We start from the raw sequence: 18,730 nt of genomic DNA, 5'->3' as shown, positions 1-18,730 counted from the left end.
AGAGGACAACTAGTAAATGGACATTCCTTCCTACTGTGTATGTCCCAGGGATCATCTCAGCTATCAGGCTTGGCAAGCAGGCCTTTCCTCACTCAGGGTTAGGTACTTGGACTATCCCCCAAGGTAAAAAATAGAAAAGGCAACAGCAGGTACTGTAACAAAGTTTTATACAGAGCCAAGTTGGTCAACCCTTACCTGATTTGACAATAACTAGGACAAGTCAATTAAAATACTATTTACTTTTATATCTAATTGTGGTGCCTTTGTGCTGAACTTGCAGGAGCTGGTTCTCTTCTTATACCATATGGGTCCTGGAGATTTTTTTAACTCATTCAGGCTTAGCAGCAAGCTCCTTTACCTGCTGAGCCATCTCAAAGGGCACCAAAAAAAAAAAAAAAAAAAAAAAAAAAAAGCCCAATTAATATCATTAATCTCTTTAAGTCATTCAGTAGTCTTCCTATGCAGGCCAGGCCAAATGAAACCTGTTAGATTAAAATGAGCTGTCCCGTGTCTTTAGGGGACATCCCTATCCAAAGCTCACTTCCTATATCTAGATGGTTACAACAGCCTACTCATAAATGCCTTTCCTGTTAAAAGCAAGTGGGTTATTAAGAACAACTTGAACAAACAGAGTGAACAAGTCATAGTTCAGCCATAGTTCTGTTCAGGACCTAGAGGCATGTTATATGTGTTGCTGTGTATCTTCAGAACTTTCTCCTAGGTGTTAATGGCTTTGTTTTCTTTAAAGAATTCTTTCCAGAGCCAGTGGGTGAAGGAAGTTGCTGCAAAGCCTTTTGCCAGAGTCTGATTTCAGAGACTCACACGGTAGAAGGAGCAAGTCAACTCCTGCAAGTTTCCCTCTTACATCTGCATGTCATGTCCTGTACGTGTCCATAGCCACACACCACACACAAACATAAATGGATTGGTTGTTTTTTTTTTAAAGTGATCAGTTTCCAGATTCAATTATCTGGAGGCCACAGGTTAAATGGGATAGAGTAAGAAAACAAGATTTAGTAAGTAAGTGTGTTCTAAGACCTATATTTAGTATACAAGAAAGAATTCTAAATAATCATGTTGCCAGTATTTTAGTGACTGCTTGGGAGTGCTATAAAAACTCAAATTCAATATTCATCAAAGGTGCTCTAGGCTTAGAAATAATAGTGCAGCAGTCCTTCGGTATTCCTGACGGTTGCAGAACCCTCCTTCGATTGCAAAGCTGAATGGGTGTTTAGATACTTAGAATGTTGCTTCATACTTTATATTGTTTATAATACCTAGTTACAATATGATTGCTTAGATACACAGAACGGACAAAGATCTACATGCTCAGGTTATGTCCAACATGGCTTTAGAAAGTGAATCAAAAGACTCAAGTGATCAGTAAGACTGAAGAGCAAAATAAATTGTAGTTCTTACAAATACTACACACTGGTCCTTTCAGAAACCACCCTGTCTGTCTTTGTGACACAGACATGCATTTAGAAATCACAAATAAATGTGTCAAAGGCATCTAAATTCTAGATCCTTAAAAACTTGATGAGGCTTCTAAATCCTATTCCTTCATTAAATATGTGTGGGCAATTGAGGATTACTAAAGAGTTGATTAAAACTTGCTGAGCAGAAAATGTGAATTAAACTGAAAACTCTCAACAGCAAAATTTACAAAGATACTGAATTCTTAAACAAGACCTTTTAAAGCTCCCTTGTGCCAGGAACTGAATAGTTCTGCACACGTTAGCAAGGGCTCCAGCACCAAGCCTATGCACCTCTAGCCCACTATTCAACCCCAACAGAAGAGGAAATAATTCTGAGAACTGACAAATGGGATTAGATTTTAAAAGCTGCTGCATGAGGAAAACAACCTGCCAGCTATAGACTATATATCTAATACCCCAAATATATAAATATAATAAATATTATATAAAATATAAAGAACTTCAAAATTAAATGCTAATTTAATCATTCACTAAAGAAATACAGATTAACAGTAAGTATTTAAAACATGTTCAACATTCTTAGCAATTAGGAAAATGCATATTAAAATTGAGATTCTATCTTAAATATCATCAGAGTGACTCTTATCAAGAAAACAGGGAATGCTGAATGCTGGTGAGGCTGCAGAGTGAAAGGAACCCTTATTTACTGCTAATGGAGTGTGAAGTCACAGAAGAACCACATGACCCAGCTGTGGATTTTTGTCTGATGGACACTTAAGACAACATATAACCAGAGAAATTTGCAGTCCATGTTTACTGCTCATCCTAGTTAAGAAATAGAACCTAGGTGTTCATGAGCTGGTTAATAAAGAAAATGTGATACACACAATGTAATTTTATCAAGCCATAAAGAAATGTGAAATCCACTGCAGAGATGGCTTACTGTTCTTTAAGAGGACCTGTGTTTAGTTCACAGCACTGAAATCTGGTGGCTCACAACTGCCTGTGTGAGCTCCTGAATTCCAGCTCAGGCATCCTCACCTAGTCTACGTGACACCTATACTACACTATACAGGTACATACTCACATACAGCCACACACATAAATAAAAACTCTTTTAAAATAAAAATAAAATTGTAGTATTTTGCTAGAGAATAGATGGAACTAGAGATCCTGTTAGGCAAAATTATCCAATCTCAAAAAAAAAAAAGTTTCTCATAAACAGACTCTAGATTTAACTTTGTACATGTGTAAGTCATAACAGAAGATAAAAGATAGTTAAGGAGGAAGAGTTGATGAAATATATTTACTTGAAAGCTGGAAGAGATAGATACTCTTGAGAAAGAGGACCATGGGGGTTGGGAACAACTGTGGAAAGACTCAGTAAGAATGAAGTGTGACTATATGCATGTATGTATGCATTTATAAGCCATAATGTAACTTTCTGGAAAAAAAAACTACAAAGTGCTCACTACAAAAGGCAAAGATACCAAAACTAGCTTTGTGCAATAAAAATACCGGATGCTAGAAGACAATGGAGTAAGGCCTTCCAAATAGACATCCAAGTGAACACTTTAAACCTAAAAATAAGTCTTCAAGCAAGTGAAATCACACTTAGAGAATAAAAAGCTAGTTTCTAATTGGTTGTGAGCAAGAAAGCCTTTAATCCCTGCACCTGAAAGGCAAAAGCAGATGGATCTCTGAGTTTAAGGCCAGCATGATCTATATAGTAGGTTCTAGGCCAGCCAGGGTTACAGAGTGCGATCCTGTCTCAAAAAGGAAATACAGAAATGTTGGTTTTTCACATGTACTTATGCAGGATGTGCTGAAACACCAAGGAGAAAAACATACTTCTACGCAAGACGGCACAGAAAACTAAACTCTGATCATGTTTCAAGGAAAGCATTTCAACTGTATACTAAGAATATTGTAATCTAAATAACTGATTAAGAATCATGGAGAAGGATGTTAGTATTCTATCAGAAAAGTAAAAATGTTTTATTACTGCCCAGCTTCTATAAAGAACCACCATTAGAAACAGTTACAGAATGTAACCATCCTTAGCATAAGGGCAGAGTGGATAGAAGCAATAGTGTCCTCATAAAAGAGGAAACCAGAAGTTGATCGTGCTGGCAAAGGTAATCTGCAGAAGAACCGAAGACAATTAGAGATAGCAATTAGACTAGGAAATGCTGTGAATGGGCTATGTGATTTCCAATAGGAAAGGCAACAACAGCAGAAACTGGCATTTTCATTAAAAGCCTTTTAGATTTTCATTGTAAAAGAGGATTTTATATAGACAGAACTTCTAAAACTTAATGCTTCGGTGAAGAAAAAACAAACAAACAGAAAATAGCTTGGTTCATGACAGAGTTGATTTCTTTGTGTGCTAATAGAACTAGAGTTGTTTCCATGTGAGGAAAGATGTAGACAAAAGCAACAGCCTCTTGGTGGGGAGGGAACTTGAAAGACATGGTCTGACTTATCTGTCCGGCTCATCTGATCTCAAGCTGTGTCAGTCTATCATAGCAGCAATCCAGGAGCTGATCGGTGTTCTGTCTGTTTTGTTATCTCCTATAGAGTGACGGCGTGCAGCAAACCACCTACCTCGCCCAGCAGTACTGCCACAAAGCAGTGAGAGAGATCAGGAAGCTCAGGCCATCCACAGAAAGGGACGCCCTCATTCAGCTTTCAGAAAGTGTGCTCACAAGAGATAAATGACAGTTCTTTCTGTTCTTTTGGGCAGCTATCTTACCAGACTGTGCCTAATGAATTTTGTGAAACACTATTTGCTTCATGTGCGGAAAACCAAAAATCATTTTAAAAAATAATTTCAACCTTATTGATGGGCAATTTTTTTATTGGCAAAGTTTTTCAGAAAACTTTTTAAATGTAATTAAACCAATGTCATTATAGTCCTATAAATCTAATCGAGGTATCCTGATGGTTATATGTGGTATTGTTTACATTGTTAATGCCCACATGTAAAGCCATTACACAAATAAATAATCAATGTTAAAATTCAAGTGGTTTGTCTTCGTTTCACCATAGGATTAAAGGTCAGAGAATTTCGAAGTCTGTACTATTTAAAACCACATTAGTTACATTTTAATAATATCCAAATTTTTTGTATAGGAGCATAGTTTATTATAAAAGACTGTAGATAAAATTTAGACAACAGGTTATTTACAAACGAAGAAAACATTCTGATTCAAAAAGAAAAAGCATAATATAAGCTATCTGATGGCTAATGACATAGTACTTCAAAAATAACAAAGGTAAAATATATATGGGATAGTTGATTTGGTAGGAACAATGTCTTTAATTTTCAGAAATATTTTGCACTGCTCTAATCACTAACTATGCTGCCATAAATCTGTAACCCTCAGTACATAGAAACCCGCACTTGTGTGACCTACTTTACTGTCCTAAGCAGTGCAGTCTTATATACAAGAGAAGTATCCCTCAAACCCTCCCTTAAATAAAGGAGACACACAAAGTGCATGTGTTGCATCTAGTTACAATACAAACCTGCTTATTACCTGTTCACTGATTAATATGTGGCCTAGTTTCTTTCTCAATTATTGTAAAATTTTATGTTTCTAGTGCCAGGCAATGAATTAAATATGCCTATCCACAAATGGACTGCATCCATCTTTACAATATGTAAAAGATTTTCCTTTCACTGAGTCAGTGTAAATTCAGTTTCATTTAAATCCAAAGGACAAGTGTAGCACTCCTTCAGATGTTACCCTCAGATATCATCTGCAAAATTCTGTTGCATTGCTGTTTGGACACATTAAGATTAAGTTAAAATACTTTCAAGCTGATGCATTGAGAAAACAGAACCATGATTCTGCAATACATCTTTTTTACGGGGTACGGGGTGTGCATGCATATGCACAAGCACACGATTAAAGCAAACCAGTAAAGGAGAGGACAAAATCCTTTGGGTCACTTATGTATTTATGAATGGAAAAATTTATAATGCAAATTTCACTCATTAAAAAACTTAGATACAAATTACAACATTACAGATAGTCTTTCATTTCACATGGAGAACTTAGAGACTCAAGTATGAGTACTCCAGATAATTGTTACACAAATTGGAAGCATCTTGAATTGTTAAGTATATTTCAGTACATAAAAATTTATGCATGCTTTAAACACAGTATTTGTTTAAAAATGAGAATTGAAACCAAAAGTATGACCAGCACCAGCATTGAAGTGTTCTGGTTTTTTTCCTATTAGTCTGACACAATGTTAGTGACCATGCTGCACTGAAACATGTAATGGTGCATTCTGAACCATGGTTGGTTTAACATAATAACCCGCATCCCCAGAATTTTTAGGCTGGTCATAAACTTAGCAAGGTGTGAGTACATATGCATAATCAATTATAGGCAGTTCAGCAATGTTTGAACTGCCTCCAAAATTTATGCTTACAGGTAGACATCCAAATATACCAATAAAACATGTCCTGAAAATATGGGCACATTTTAAACATTAAAATAATTCTGTTAACCATATAGTCCCACAGTATGACGGAGTAATAACCTACATGAAAAGAAAACAAAAGAAAAACTAATCAGTATAGTGCATGATTGATTCTACATAGTTTCCAGGGAAGAGTCCAGTCACTCGATTGCAAACTCCTTCAAACCAGCCATCGTCATTCTTCTTTATGACATAGATGATCGCACCCTCTTTAAAGGACAGCTCATCATCCTTGTCTTTTGTATAATCATATATTGCAACAACTGTGGATGAAACAAAGTATGACATGAGAATACTATCTTGAACAATTACTTGAATTTTAAAATGCAATGCCAGTTAAATCTATAGTTTAGTTAAACTAAGTATTTCTAGTGGGAATTTATTTATTTATTCACTTACTTATTTATTTTTGGCTTTTCTAGAAAGGATTTCTCTGTGTAAAAGTCTTGGCTGTCCTGGAGACCTGACTGGCCACAAATTCACAGATATCCGCCTGCCTCTGCCTCCCAATTAAAGCTAGAATTAAAGGTACAGCTGCCACCTCTGCCCAGATGGACTTAATTTTTCTATCAGTATAAGTAAGTGGTCAATCAAGTCCCTAAATCACTTAACCTGACACAATGGCTGCATATGACCACACAAAAGGAGACACTGGGTTCCACTAAATTTCTTTAAGAAACATCTGGGGTTCAGTGAGACGACTCAGCTTGGAAACAAGTGCCAAGCATGATGGCTGAATTTGAGCCCTAGGGTCCTGCATGGTAGAAGAGGCAACTAACAGAGCTGTTTGTGATCTTCATGCACACAGTGGCAGATGCCCCTTCCCATTAAACAAATGAAGTAATAATAATTTTAAAATCTCTGAATTTAGGTGGTTTTAGATTTATTTTTGGTTTTCAGATTCAAGATCTCACTATTTAGCTCAGACTGGTCTTAAGACTCTTAACTCTTAACATTTTTTTTCTTAAAATATGATTTTTAAAGCATTTATGATGGTCCAGAATTCTTTTTCCCCTACGAAAGATAGCTTGCCTCCTTAATAACTCTAAATTAGTGAAATAGGGAAAGATTTAAAGTACTGCTTGATTACCACCATTTATTAAACAGTCTTTTTTTATTCCAAAACACTGTAGCATGTGAATTCAACAAGCCCATTTCCTTCCATTTTAGTTCTGCAACAAAATCACAGTATGGTGATTATGATCCCAATAGCTTATCAAAGCTTAAACTTAAATATAATTAAATACTAGCAAAAATAACTAGCAAAAAGAATCAAGTGATTGCAAAAGATCAATTATTAAGAAAAACTCCATAGATAATTTGATTTTGGTAATACTCTTGTATCTAGAGTCACAGGGAGGTGAGATTCAGTGCTGTAGAAAGATTTTATACTGACGAACAAAGGCCTAAAGCATTCTTTGAGCAGAACAAAAACTACTTCAAGTTCTTAGTTCCTCTAATGTAAATGGCTCAGAAAAGTACTGAAACACATTGTGTTTGCTTTCTAGGTTTCCTTTGTAAGTGTAAGGATCTCATCACAATGTACACACTCCCTCATATAATTTCTCTCGCCACTATTTAACATTAATAATAATTTAATGTTGATTCTATTATCCAGGATCTAATCAAGATAAGGGGCCAAACTCTCCCTTTTATATGTACTGTGAGGGCTCTCTGGAATTTGTCTATTAGTTTAATACAGAGACAAGTATCACATCAGCATATATTAGGTTAAAGATACATTATCAATAAGAACAAGGCTTTTGAAATAGTCATGTCAAACCGATGAGCCAGGTTTTAAACAGGTTTCATTATCTTGTCATCACAAAAGTGGTTATTAAAACTTTAAATGTAAGCATACTGGCTTTCTTGTCTTAACTGAGAAAATGTCTCAGTAAGATTGGTCTGTAAATCTGTAGCGCATTTCATGATTGATGTGAGAGGCCTCAGCCCATTTTGGGTGGTGCCACTCCTGGGTCTTAGATGCAATTTAAAAGAACAAAAACAAACAACAGCAACAAACCAGGCTGATCAAGCTAAGAGAAGCAAGCCAGTAAGCAACATTCCTCTCAGCTTGTTATCTTACAAGCTATATGAATTAAGACCTTTCTTCCCCAGGTTGATTTCAGTCGTGTTGTTTTACCATAGCAACAGCATCCTTAAGCATGACAATAATACTACTAAATCTTCTCTGCCCATGGCAGAAGGCTGAGAAAAATCACTCCACACACCAGGCTAATGTGAAATTTGCAATAATCCTCCTGCCTCTGCCTCCTGGGTGCTGTGATTTCAGGTATATGATTTCAAGTCATGCCCAGATTAATCCTGCTAAATATTAACTTGATTTAACACTTAAAAAAAATAGCCCAATGACATGACTAACCCATCACCATTCCTTCTTTAGATTTACATATTTTTAAATTTTATATTCTATGATGAATATTTGTCTGCATATGCGTATCTAAGCCACAAGTCAAACACGAGAGGTCACCAGAGCTCCTAGAACTGTAGTTATAGGTGTGTGTCACCATGTAGGTGCTAGAAATTGAACCTGTAAGTAAGAAATGCCCTTAACTCTAAACCGTTTCTCCAGCTCCCCACTACCAATTTTTGTAAATAAAGTTTTACTAAACACAATTATATCTACTCACATATATATTAATGTACAACTTTGAGCTACAAACCAGTTGAGTCAATATAGCCAGCAAAATCTAAACTATACCCAGCCTGGGGGGGGGGGGGAGGAAGAGGAGAAAAGAGGGAGAGGAAGGAGGTGGGCAAGGTGGTGACAGAGGGAATGTTTAAAATCATCACTAACATCATATAAGCAACTGTCTCAATAAGTCATTTAGCTCAGTTTTGTGCCTTAAATGTTTGATCTATAAAACACAAACAAGCAAGTTAATCTGAAGCTAGAAGCATACATGGTTTGAAAAGATGCATCTAACAATTTAAATTCAAAGTATAAAGAAATAAGTCTCCTTTTCATACTCCAGAAAAACACAAAGTATACACAGTAAGGGTTACCACCTTGACTGGTAAGACAGTTCCAGGTAAGAAACACTGGCTGAGACATTTTTTAAACATTAATAAAACTCTGTAATTAGGTTAAGGTACTTTACATCAACCCATGAGAACAGTGCCTCACCTTTCTCAATATAGTTCTTGGGAGCCCATGCTGGGTCCCCATCTGCGTAAGGGTCACTATACTGAACTACAGCAGCTTCCTCGTCTTCATAGTCCACAGGAGGAGGTGGCGGAGGAGGCGGAGAGTCATCAAACATGGGGATGTCATCTGGTGGGGGCGGGGGTGGGGGAGTTGGGCTGTCAGCAACTGAAAGGATTCAGACAAGTAATTAGTCTAAAGGAAAAAAAATTAAATTAACAGAATTTAACAATTCTAACTCATATAGCATGCACTATATAAAACATGCAGTGATTAGAAGTAAAAGCCGGGTGTGTTAAAGTTTATACTGCTTTTAAGCACAATTTTGCAACAATAAAATGAGATAGAATAAGCATATAAATACTACATTAATAAATTAAGAGGTTAGGATACAGTGTCTACTTTCACTAGAATTACAGGAGTAAAGAAGTTTCTTTCTCCAAAGTCTCAGGTGAAAACAAATGCTCCCCTCGGCCTTGCTGCCTGAAAGGCCTGTCATGGAATACCACTAAGTATCTGACAGAAGAGGTCTGACAGTTTTTACTATGTATGGTCATGCCTACAATTTTGGCTTTTGGTAGCTTTAGTGCCCTAAAAACTACATCTTAAGTGGACATATCTTTTATTTATTGTTTTAATAAAGAGTAAAGCCAAGCTGGTCATATCATGTTTAAATTTTTGTGTAGGGCTTTGTTTGTTTGTTTTCTATTTTTACTTAAGTTTTAACAAACATAAAAAATAATTCCAAATGAGGAGACTGCATTAAATATCTTTAAATAAATTATATTCACAGTCAAAATTTAATATAGAAAGAAAACTAAGATTTTGCATTATGGCTAATAAAACAAAACATGAGATGATACCAGATCCTAAAGATCCAATTTCTAACTTAAAACACAATTAAGATTTAAACATAAAATACTGAAGATGCAGTAATTTTAAAAGAAATAAAAATAAACAAACAAAAATGAATCACATTTCAGATTCTAGACGGCTGGGGTGTGTGCACACATGCTTTAAGGAATTGAAGGTGTTAACAGGAAAATGGGCATCTGGGACTAGAATTGTACTTATTCAGTCACCAATACTGCTAGGATTAAAACATTCAAAGCTAACACAACTAATGCTCAAACTTCTCCTCCACAAACTCCTTTAGAAGTTTAGGGAAGGGGAGAGAAATCAGGGAAGGTGTGCATGCCTTTCCAGGACCTGGGAGGCAGAAGTCGGGATCTCTGGCAGCTCAAGGCAAGCCTGGTCTACACAGCTAATTCTAGGCCATCCAAGCTATGCAGAGAACCTTGTCTTTTTAGTGAAAGAGAAGAAAGAAAAGGAAAGGTTCTCATATTAACTGATGTAGGCTTCACAGGTTACTGTTCCTGACTGAAGACAGTATGTGGGATCTAAGCAAGCATAGAACAGTCCTGCTTCATTACTGCTTCAATTCTCTCTAGTTTTATCCTTGAGATGATAAAGACAATAAAAAATAAATTCTACTGGGTGATGCTCACCCACAACAATCTACAGGTCTACAGTTGGATTATCTAGCACATGCGCTGATCCACTAAACATCTAACTACACCTATACCTCTTCCATAAAGGTTTTTATGTGGAGGAAGAGTGGCTATGAACCCAACCCGACATCAAACAGGCCCAGCACACACCCTAGATTGACTTAATGTGTGTATTACATGTTTGATTCCCTGAACAGCTGTCACTCTTCATTTCTACCACGTACTAATTGAAGAGTTCCACTCAACTGCCAGTAGGTATACAATGGCTTATTTTCAATTTTATGGCAAAAGTCTGATCAACCCAACTTTCTGCCCCAGTATTTTACCTAACACTATGCATATTTAGTCCAAAAGCCTATCTGATGTTAAATAATAAAAGACATGAGTCATTAGGGGCTCATACCTTAAACCAAAATGGGTTCCAGCTACATGCATTTATTGTCACTTCCTCTTGGTTATCAGAACAATGGCATTTAAAAAGCACATAAAATATGTACACTTGATAAAATATTTAAAGTGCTAATGCACAATTTCTTAATTTCAACTTGCTTAGAAAAACTTGAAAATAAACTTGGAATATCAGTGGTGTGTAAGAATAATGAACTCAACACTGTGTGTTTGGTAAAAAGGAATATGGGAATAATGAGTAAGAACACTAGGTTCTGAATTTCCAGTTATCAGTCAATGATCTCTAGGCCCACAAAGTTGATTTTCAATGGCTATTAAACTTATGTCCTAGAATTCTTCATGATGGACCATTGTAAAAAGATGAACTGCTATAATCCTCCACCTCTGACAGGTTTAGTTTCTAAGCTGTATCAGCATCAAGAAACAGAAGTATTGCTGGGCATGATAAACACATCTGCCATCCCAGCACTAAGAGGCTGAGGCAGATGGGACTCTGCTGAAAGGCCAGCTCAGTGACACAGGAGCTCTGCTCCAAACCAGGGACTGAGCATGCCATTTATCCAATTCAGACTTCGAGCCGCTTTCCTAGCACGTACAAGGCCCTTGGGTATTGCTTAGAACATCAACAATGGGAAAGGGCGCCATAGCAGTGACCAGAAGCACCTAATATTCATTTAATTTCAAATACTGGAACATGGTATTTTCAAAGTGAATAGTAAGAAGGTTTGCACTCAGAAATGTCAAAACTCTAAATCTACATTTGCAATAAGCTCCTTGTGCACCTCATGAAGAGACTGTCTTAAACTTTTTGTTTGTATTCTTACCAGAACCTACCATGTAACACTGAATAAGATTTGATTGGTAGAAGGGAGGGATTGAGAAAAGCATTAGAGTCAATTTGCAAAAAATGTACTTTCTTGAGGATGGGCCGCTTAAGTAGCAGCTCATTACTCAAACAATTCTGAAATGTATTTCTAGGAAGATTCCAAATGAAGTAAATTAGAACTATTAAATACTATCTTAATTTCAATGGCTGACATTTAATTATTCAGCCACACAACATTCACTCTGGTCACACAGGATCTTCTGTAATCTCAAAGGTTAGTAGATTAATACCATCTACTTAAATTAAGTATACATATTGAAAAAATGTTATTATCTCAGTCTTCACTAAGTTTCTTATTGAAAAAATGTTATATCCCAGTCTTCACTAAGATAAAGCTTTAAGAAGACTGACAGGATTCCATTTGGGATATGACCTCACAGGCCAGCATTACTCACTGGCCAGGACAGGAGGCAGATCTGTCTTCCTTGCCAGTCCCTCAGAGGGACAACATGCATTTCATTCACTTACTCTTGGAGACTCATGATCTTCAATATTTAAGTACATGAGTGTTTTGCCTACATATATAACATGAGTGCAGGGCCCACAGCACTGGATTCTCTGGAACTGGAATCAACTGTTGTGAGCTGCCACACAGGTGCTGAGAACTGAACCCAGGTCCTCTTCAAGAGCAACAAATGCTCTTAAACACTGAGCCATCTCTCAAGCCATGAAGCTTCATATAGATCAGAATCTATAACCGTTCTCTAATTATTTTACATTTATCTTCTGCATGTATGGAAATCAGGGAACAATTTATAGGAGTTCTCTCCTTCCACCATATGGGCTCTAGGAATTAATTCAAATCATTTTACTTTACCAACTGAGCCATTTCACTGACTCTTTCTAAAAATTTGTGCTATTAAAGAAAGGGGTAGGGATACTGTCTTAATTTCCTAATAAATGTACAGTGTAATTCTATTTTGACAAACCTCTTAGAGTACACTTTTTCAATGCTGTTTTGGCTTGTATATTTGTTTAAAGACAGAGTCTCACTATCCTCCAACACAGGAAGATCTCAATCTACCTCAACCTCCCATGGGTTTAAGATTACAGGCATGCACCACCATACCCAGCTGCAGAGTGTTTTCTAATTGTCCCAGTAACTATTAGGGATTTCAGTTTAATTTGCATTCTTGTGCTTACTCTTTGCTTAAAAATACACAAATAATAGATCTCATACCTTAGATCAGCTAAATAAATACTTAAGAAAACTGCAGTTTTGAAGCTGATATGGGTCAGTAATCATGCAGACAAAAGAGCAGAACGAAGCCCGTGCCCTTCAGTTTCAGTAGCACATATCTGTACCTATTCTTCAAGGTAAGATTAGCTTCTCAGTAAGAAGGAAAATGGTGACTCATCAGCCATGCATGCTAGAGGAGACAGCCTCTAATATCTGACAGCTGTGTTTCCAGACTTACTGTTTTCCTGCACCCTGGCCACGAAGCCTGTGAGAGGTATCTGTGGAGTCAACTGAGGCATGGGGGGGGGAGGAGGGGCAATAGAAACTGGCAGCAAGACACAGTATGGGGAGTGAAACAGATAAAGAAAAGGAAACAAACAAAAAGCAAGTCAGTTACGAGGACCACAAACATAAATAAGTATGCCAAGAACACTCTGCAAATGAAAACAAACAAAACAAAAACAAACAAACAAACCCTGCTACCCTCTTCAAGTTCTAGTCCCCACAGAACCTATAGCCATGCTGTGCTCAGCCACAGGGCCAAGTGCCTAAAACAATAAATACACTTACTTTTAACCTAGCATTACACTATTTGGGGAACTTTTTAATTTACTATAACATTTATTTTAGCACAGTGTTTTTCAAAGAAAGACTTTTAAAATATGTTACAATTTAACATCTACAGAGCCTGCCAACAAACTGTTTTTGCTTTAAGTCTATAAATTAACAGACGTTTCTAGCTTTAGGGTAGAGCTGTAAATTTAAAACCAAATAATGTTTAACAGCTGCTGATTACATTTATAAATATATAGATAAATCAATACAATAATCATGAGTTACCTTTAAAGAAAGTGCTTATATTTCTAAATTTACATACTTCTCTGGAAAATACTCATTCTTACAAAGTAAGATCTGTTACTTTTTAAGTTGCCAGCTTTATTTGTAAGAAATCAGCCCTAAATTTACTAAGGGAAAAGAATATTCAATGTACCTAATGATTAATTCAGTTTTGAGGGGAAGTTATCAAATATGGTCTTTTTATGGATACTGAAAAAGGAAACTTAATCTCTAATCAGTCAAAATGTATAATTAGTTGTACTATATTAATTTCTGATTAATAAAATGCAGTCAGATACTGGCTGGCTTGAAGCATTTGTAACCTTTTCAGGAAATACTTCATACGAAATTGGTATCAAATGTTCATATGACTAATAAATATATGAAAGACTGACACAAACTGGAAGCAAAGATGTGTACTTTGCCTCACTTTATCCAGACAGTAATTGCTGAAGATGACATGAACAAGTCGATGGGTTTAAGTGGAAATGTTCAGCTTAGCCAGTGGTCACCACTAAGTGATGTTACATTAACCAAAAAAATAAATAAATAAATAAAAATTATTGGTCCCTAAGATCATTTCATCAAAATTTATCATTTTAATCCAAGGTATAAATTTGTTGGTAAGCATAAAAATGTGATAGACATTAAGATTAAAAATTAGCGAAATATATATGCGCTGATATTTTATACATATCTAAAAACAGCATTCAGTTTACTAGCAGATACTGGTCTTTCTACAGAGAAGACTTGTTAAAGGGTTAGAGGGTATTGATTTTAAAACAAAAAAGCCTCCCATTAGTCAAAATAATTTCAAGAAAGAACCCTTAGTGACTCGTCATGCTCGTTAGTTGTGGGAGAAGAGACAAGAGATGCACTAGGAAGACACCGTCCCAGCACAGGCACTGAGAGGAAGCAGCACATCACAGCACTAAACACAGCCACGTACCAGTAAACTGCACCAGCAGCTCATACTGAGGGAGAAATGGATAAAACAAAATATGCTTTACACCCGAGGATAAGTTTCCTTTCCAGTTTCAAAAAGAATACTAATATTCACTAAGGAAGTACCCCACAAACATGTGTGAAACTAGACAAGTGTAGATTGGTGAAATAAAAACCCTATTTGCAGAATAAATTAAAAGACAAAGTTGGGGAGGGGAAATAATGAGCATAAAGATGGGATTGTAAAAAGCAGAATATGAAAAGAAAGCTCAGACACTAGTGGGATAAACAACTAATGTGTCTTGACTGTATATGCCTTTCATTCCAGGCTTCAGAAGGCAGAAGCAGGTCTATCTATCTCTGCATTCAAAGCCAGCCTGAACTCCATAGTAAGTTCTAAAATAAACTATCTTCAAAAAAACAGAACAACTAAAAACTAAACGACTAAGTTATAGGGCATTCAAACACTGAAGTTACCACTCAATATCAGCAGGATGCCAAGGGGATAGCAGCAACAGTTTAATATTTCATAGTAGCCTGAATGAAAATTCTGGTCTGGAAAAAAAGGTGTATAAATCTGAGGTTCTCTGTAAATATGGACATTTAAGACAAAGTGGTTTTCAGTTTGCTATAACCCTGAGTTACTCTGTAACTCAAAACTTTAAACAAAAGACCAATAACCTCTCCTTAAGTTAGGCATAGTGGTGCTCGCCTGTCATCCCAAAAAGCAGAAGCACTGCAAGTTCAAGGCCAGGATGACTTGGGCAGTGCCAGGCTAGTGAGGGCACAAAGGAAGGCTTGTCTTAAAAAAAACAAAAACAAAAACAAAAAAAACAAACAAACAAAAACCAAAATATACACATAATATGAATACAAATAAAAGAAGCAAGCAAATTCCCATGTAAATGCGGATGTTTTTACATTATTTTTATAGAACATTCAGTTCTAGAAATTCTTAAAAAGGCAGCTGCCATAGAAAAACCTATCAGCCATACCCAGTAACTTCATGACAAAAGAAATACTGGACAACAGTCTTATTTTAAACTGTTTCCCTTCTGGATTTAGTATCTTAACGTGGAAAGTGAACTCAATGATTAGCCTCAGATATTCAAACCTTTCCTTTCTAAATCTACTTTCTGTAAAAGGTTTTAAACACTGGCTGTAATTAGTACTGAGATGTGTATTTTGTAGTAAACAGAGGGAAAGCAAAAGAAAATCCCTCCCATCTGTTAGAATTATTCAGACAGAGAAAGTAAGCAGGCATTGTAAATGTTTTCATTTGAAAGCATTTCAAAAGAGGTCACAACCTTAGAAGTGATAGCCAGCAATTTCTTTTCATTAAACTTTTTTTAAAAAATTCTTTGACTGTGTTTGTGTCTTTGTACCATTACTGAACCATCAAAATCATGCCGATTGTTTTGTTCTCTAGTTCAAATTATACTGTAGTAATACCAATAGCACATTAAAGTATTTGTTGAATTTTGGTAGATTAAGTATCCTCAAGTGAACCTTGGAGAATAAATAAGCAGTTACATTTAAGATGGTTATTCAAGGATTAACATTCTAATTCAAAAACAAGCATGGCTTAATGATAGCATTGTTGTCTATCACAGTCAAGAATAACAGTTTCAAATGATTTCCTTCAAAAGGAGCTCCACTATTGTTGTATGCCTGCAAACACAAGCTTACTTGAATTTTGAGAATAAAGTGGACCTCCATTAACATGAGGCTGGGCAGAGAATTGGGCAGTCACAGAGGGAGTTCGTCTATATCCACCAGAAGATGTCGAAGAAGTGGTAGAGTTGTGTCGAGAAATCTGCCTGGTCATTGTGCCATACTGGGAACCAGGAGCGGCGCCAGGGGCTGCTGAAAAGCATCAGTCAAAGGCAACCAAGAAAGCATTACAAACACCCAAAGTGACAGGACAGAGGGGAGGGGTTCTTATTTCTTTGTAACGCCCAGACACAAAAAGGAAAATGAAAATCAAATTATCTCCACTTCTAAAGTTTATAAACAAGAGGACAGCTAGTATGAAGAGCTACAAAAGTGAGCATTGAGCATTATTAATCCTTTGCAATAAGCATAGTCCCAAATGCTATTTTGCTAATGCTACATGTAATCTACATGTACATTTCAGAATGTTCACTAGACAATGCACAAGAACAACTACAGACCATTTACATTGTATTGGTATGATAAGTAACCCAGGGATAATTTGAAATATATGATAAGGAATATATGTGTAAGTTGTCTGCAAGTACAACACCATTTTACTAAGGAACTTGACTATCTAAGGATTTTATATCTATTGGAGGTGGGGTATCCAAGAATCAATCACCTGAGGGAATGGAGGACAACTATATAGAGCTTTTTGTGTGAACACTGGCTCCACAAAATGAGCACCACAGATAGTCTGAGTTGGTACCAGCTTTAGCTGTGGGTCATCCCTGACTGCTTCATTATCAACTTCCTCTCCACAGCCAAGTTTCAGAATTTAATTCAAAATCCTATCTGACTAAAAAGCTCAGGTTAAGTAATAAAAAAAATAATAAAATTTAAACTGTTAAGTTTATTTTTCTGATTTTTAATAACTGTTACTAATTACTGTTACTAATTATTGAGGTACTATTCTCAACACCGCTAAACATCTCCCTCCTTAGGAGTGAACACTGCTAACTATAGTTCCTGGATTTCCCTGGGATAGCTGCTCTTAAGCTTCAGCACTGATGAAAAGCACCCCTTGAGAGCTGTTGTAATGGAAACTTCTGGGTCCCATTTTCAGAGACAATATAGGTCTAGGATGAGGTCTGAGAACTGAGCCTTCTACCTAGTTCCTCCACGTTGATGACCAATTTGGGACTACTGCTCTCAAAGTCAATGCTCTAAGTAAGCGGTTAGCAAACATTTTTTTTCTTTAAGTCCACTGTTAAAAATTAAAAACTAGGTATCCCTGGAGTGGGTTACACTTATATGAAATGACTGTATTCAAACTCAAACTGACACAGCTTTAAGATGAATTTATACACAAATACACAAAGACTTCACAGTACCTCTAGAAAAAAATTCTGACAGAATGAGAATGAAAAAGACAAGTAATAGCTTTGACCTCAGCAGAGATTTTTTTCCTGAGAATTAATGTTCTGAGAACTAGTACTCTGGTATTAGTATCTAAAACTGACACTGATAAACCAGAGCTGATGCTGGTTTACCTTGACTAGTAAGCAACAGAGGTGTTGGTAAAGGGAGCATATCAACAAACCTCATCAGCAGTTATAGCATCCAGGTCATACCCAAATCAAGGCTGAGATGTCTGTCTACATTTTTACTTATCCAGTGAACAAAACAATAGCATCTCACTGTGACTTCGACAATCATCTTCCAGCTATTAAGTAGGTGACAGCATTTCATTTTCAGACTTTCTTTCAGTGATATCTACATCCATGAGGTTTTGTATTTTCTCCTTACCTCTCCTTTTCCTCAGTATATATAAATGTTTTGAAAAAATGTAAAAATATTTTCAGTTGAGAAAGGGTTTCTCAGTACAACATCAACCAGACTGGCTTTGAACTCACAGAGATCTGCCACCTCTGCCTCCTGAATGCTGGGATTAAAGGTGTGTGCCACCACCACCCAGCCTGGATCTAGAATCCTTTATATTAGCATTCAGTCTAGTCCTTCCCAACTTGAAGACAATTTGAATGCATCCTATTGATAAAGCTATTTAATCACATTCTCAGCTATCTTAAAACCTGGGCTGCATCAAAAATTTTCAAAGAATAATCCAAAGGACAACATCACAGCAGCCTAATCACAGTCTATTTCCTTTCAATGTTCCACTTCCTGTCTCCACCTTCACCCCAG

At 36.4% G+C, this 18,730-nt stretch overlaps 2 protein-coding genes across 12 annotated transcripts in view; one reads left to right on the top strand and one right to left on the bottom strand.

Annotated features, from left to right (window-relative positions):
• The window catches only part of Pdss1 (decaprenyl diphosphate synthase subunit 1), a 38,193-nt gene extending 33,728 nt beyond the window's left edge, over nt 1-4,465 (top strand). Inside the window, exon 11 of one of the 2 annotated variants that reach the window (XM_052156265.1) lies at nt 4,020-4,465. In XM_052156265.1, coding sequence (XP_052012225.1) covers nt 4,020-4,160 — 141 coding nt within the window. In that variant the 3' untranslated portion in view covers nt 4,161-4,465. The remainder of the gene's footprint in view (nt 1-4,019) is intronic. The other variant, XM_052156266.1, reaches the window with a different exon arrangement.
• A 922-nt stretch (nt 4,466-5,387) lies between these two features.
• Abi1 (abl interactor 1) overlaps nt 5,388-18,730 on the bottom strand; it is an 89,786-nt gene continuing 76,443 nt past the window's right edge. For 2 of the 10 annotated variants that reach the window (XM_052156254.1, XM_052156256.1), the window contains 4 exons: nt 16,559-16,735; nt 13,326-13,412; nt 9,085-9,270; nt 5,388-6,199 (listed from right to left, as the gene is read on the bottom strand). In XM_052156254.1, coding sequence (XP_052012214.1) covers nt 6,024-6,199; nt 9,085-9,270; nt 13,326-13,412; nt 16,559-16,735 — 626 coding nt within the window. In that variant the 3' untranslated portion in view covers nt 5,388-6,023. The remainder of the gene's footprint in view (nt 6,200-9,084; nt 9,271-13,325; nt 13,413-16,558; nt 16,736-18,730) is intronic. The other 8 variants (XM_052156255.1, XM_052156257.1, XM_052156264.1 and 5 more) reach the window with 4 other exon arrangements.

This window comes from Apodemus sylvaticus, chromosome 14, assembly GCF_947179515.1.
Source record: "Apodemus sylvaticus chromosome 14, mApoSyl1.1, whole genome shotgun sequence".
Classification (NCBI taxonomy): Eukaryota; Metazoa; Chordata; class Mammalia; order Rodentia; family Muridae; genus Apodemus; species Apodemus sylvaticus.
Note: the sequence above shows the minus strand (reverse complement) of the source record. Positions and strands in the feature narration are given on the sequence as shown.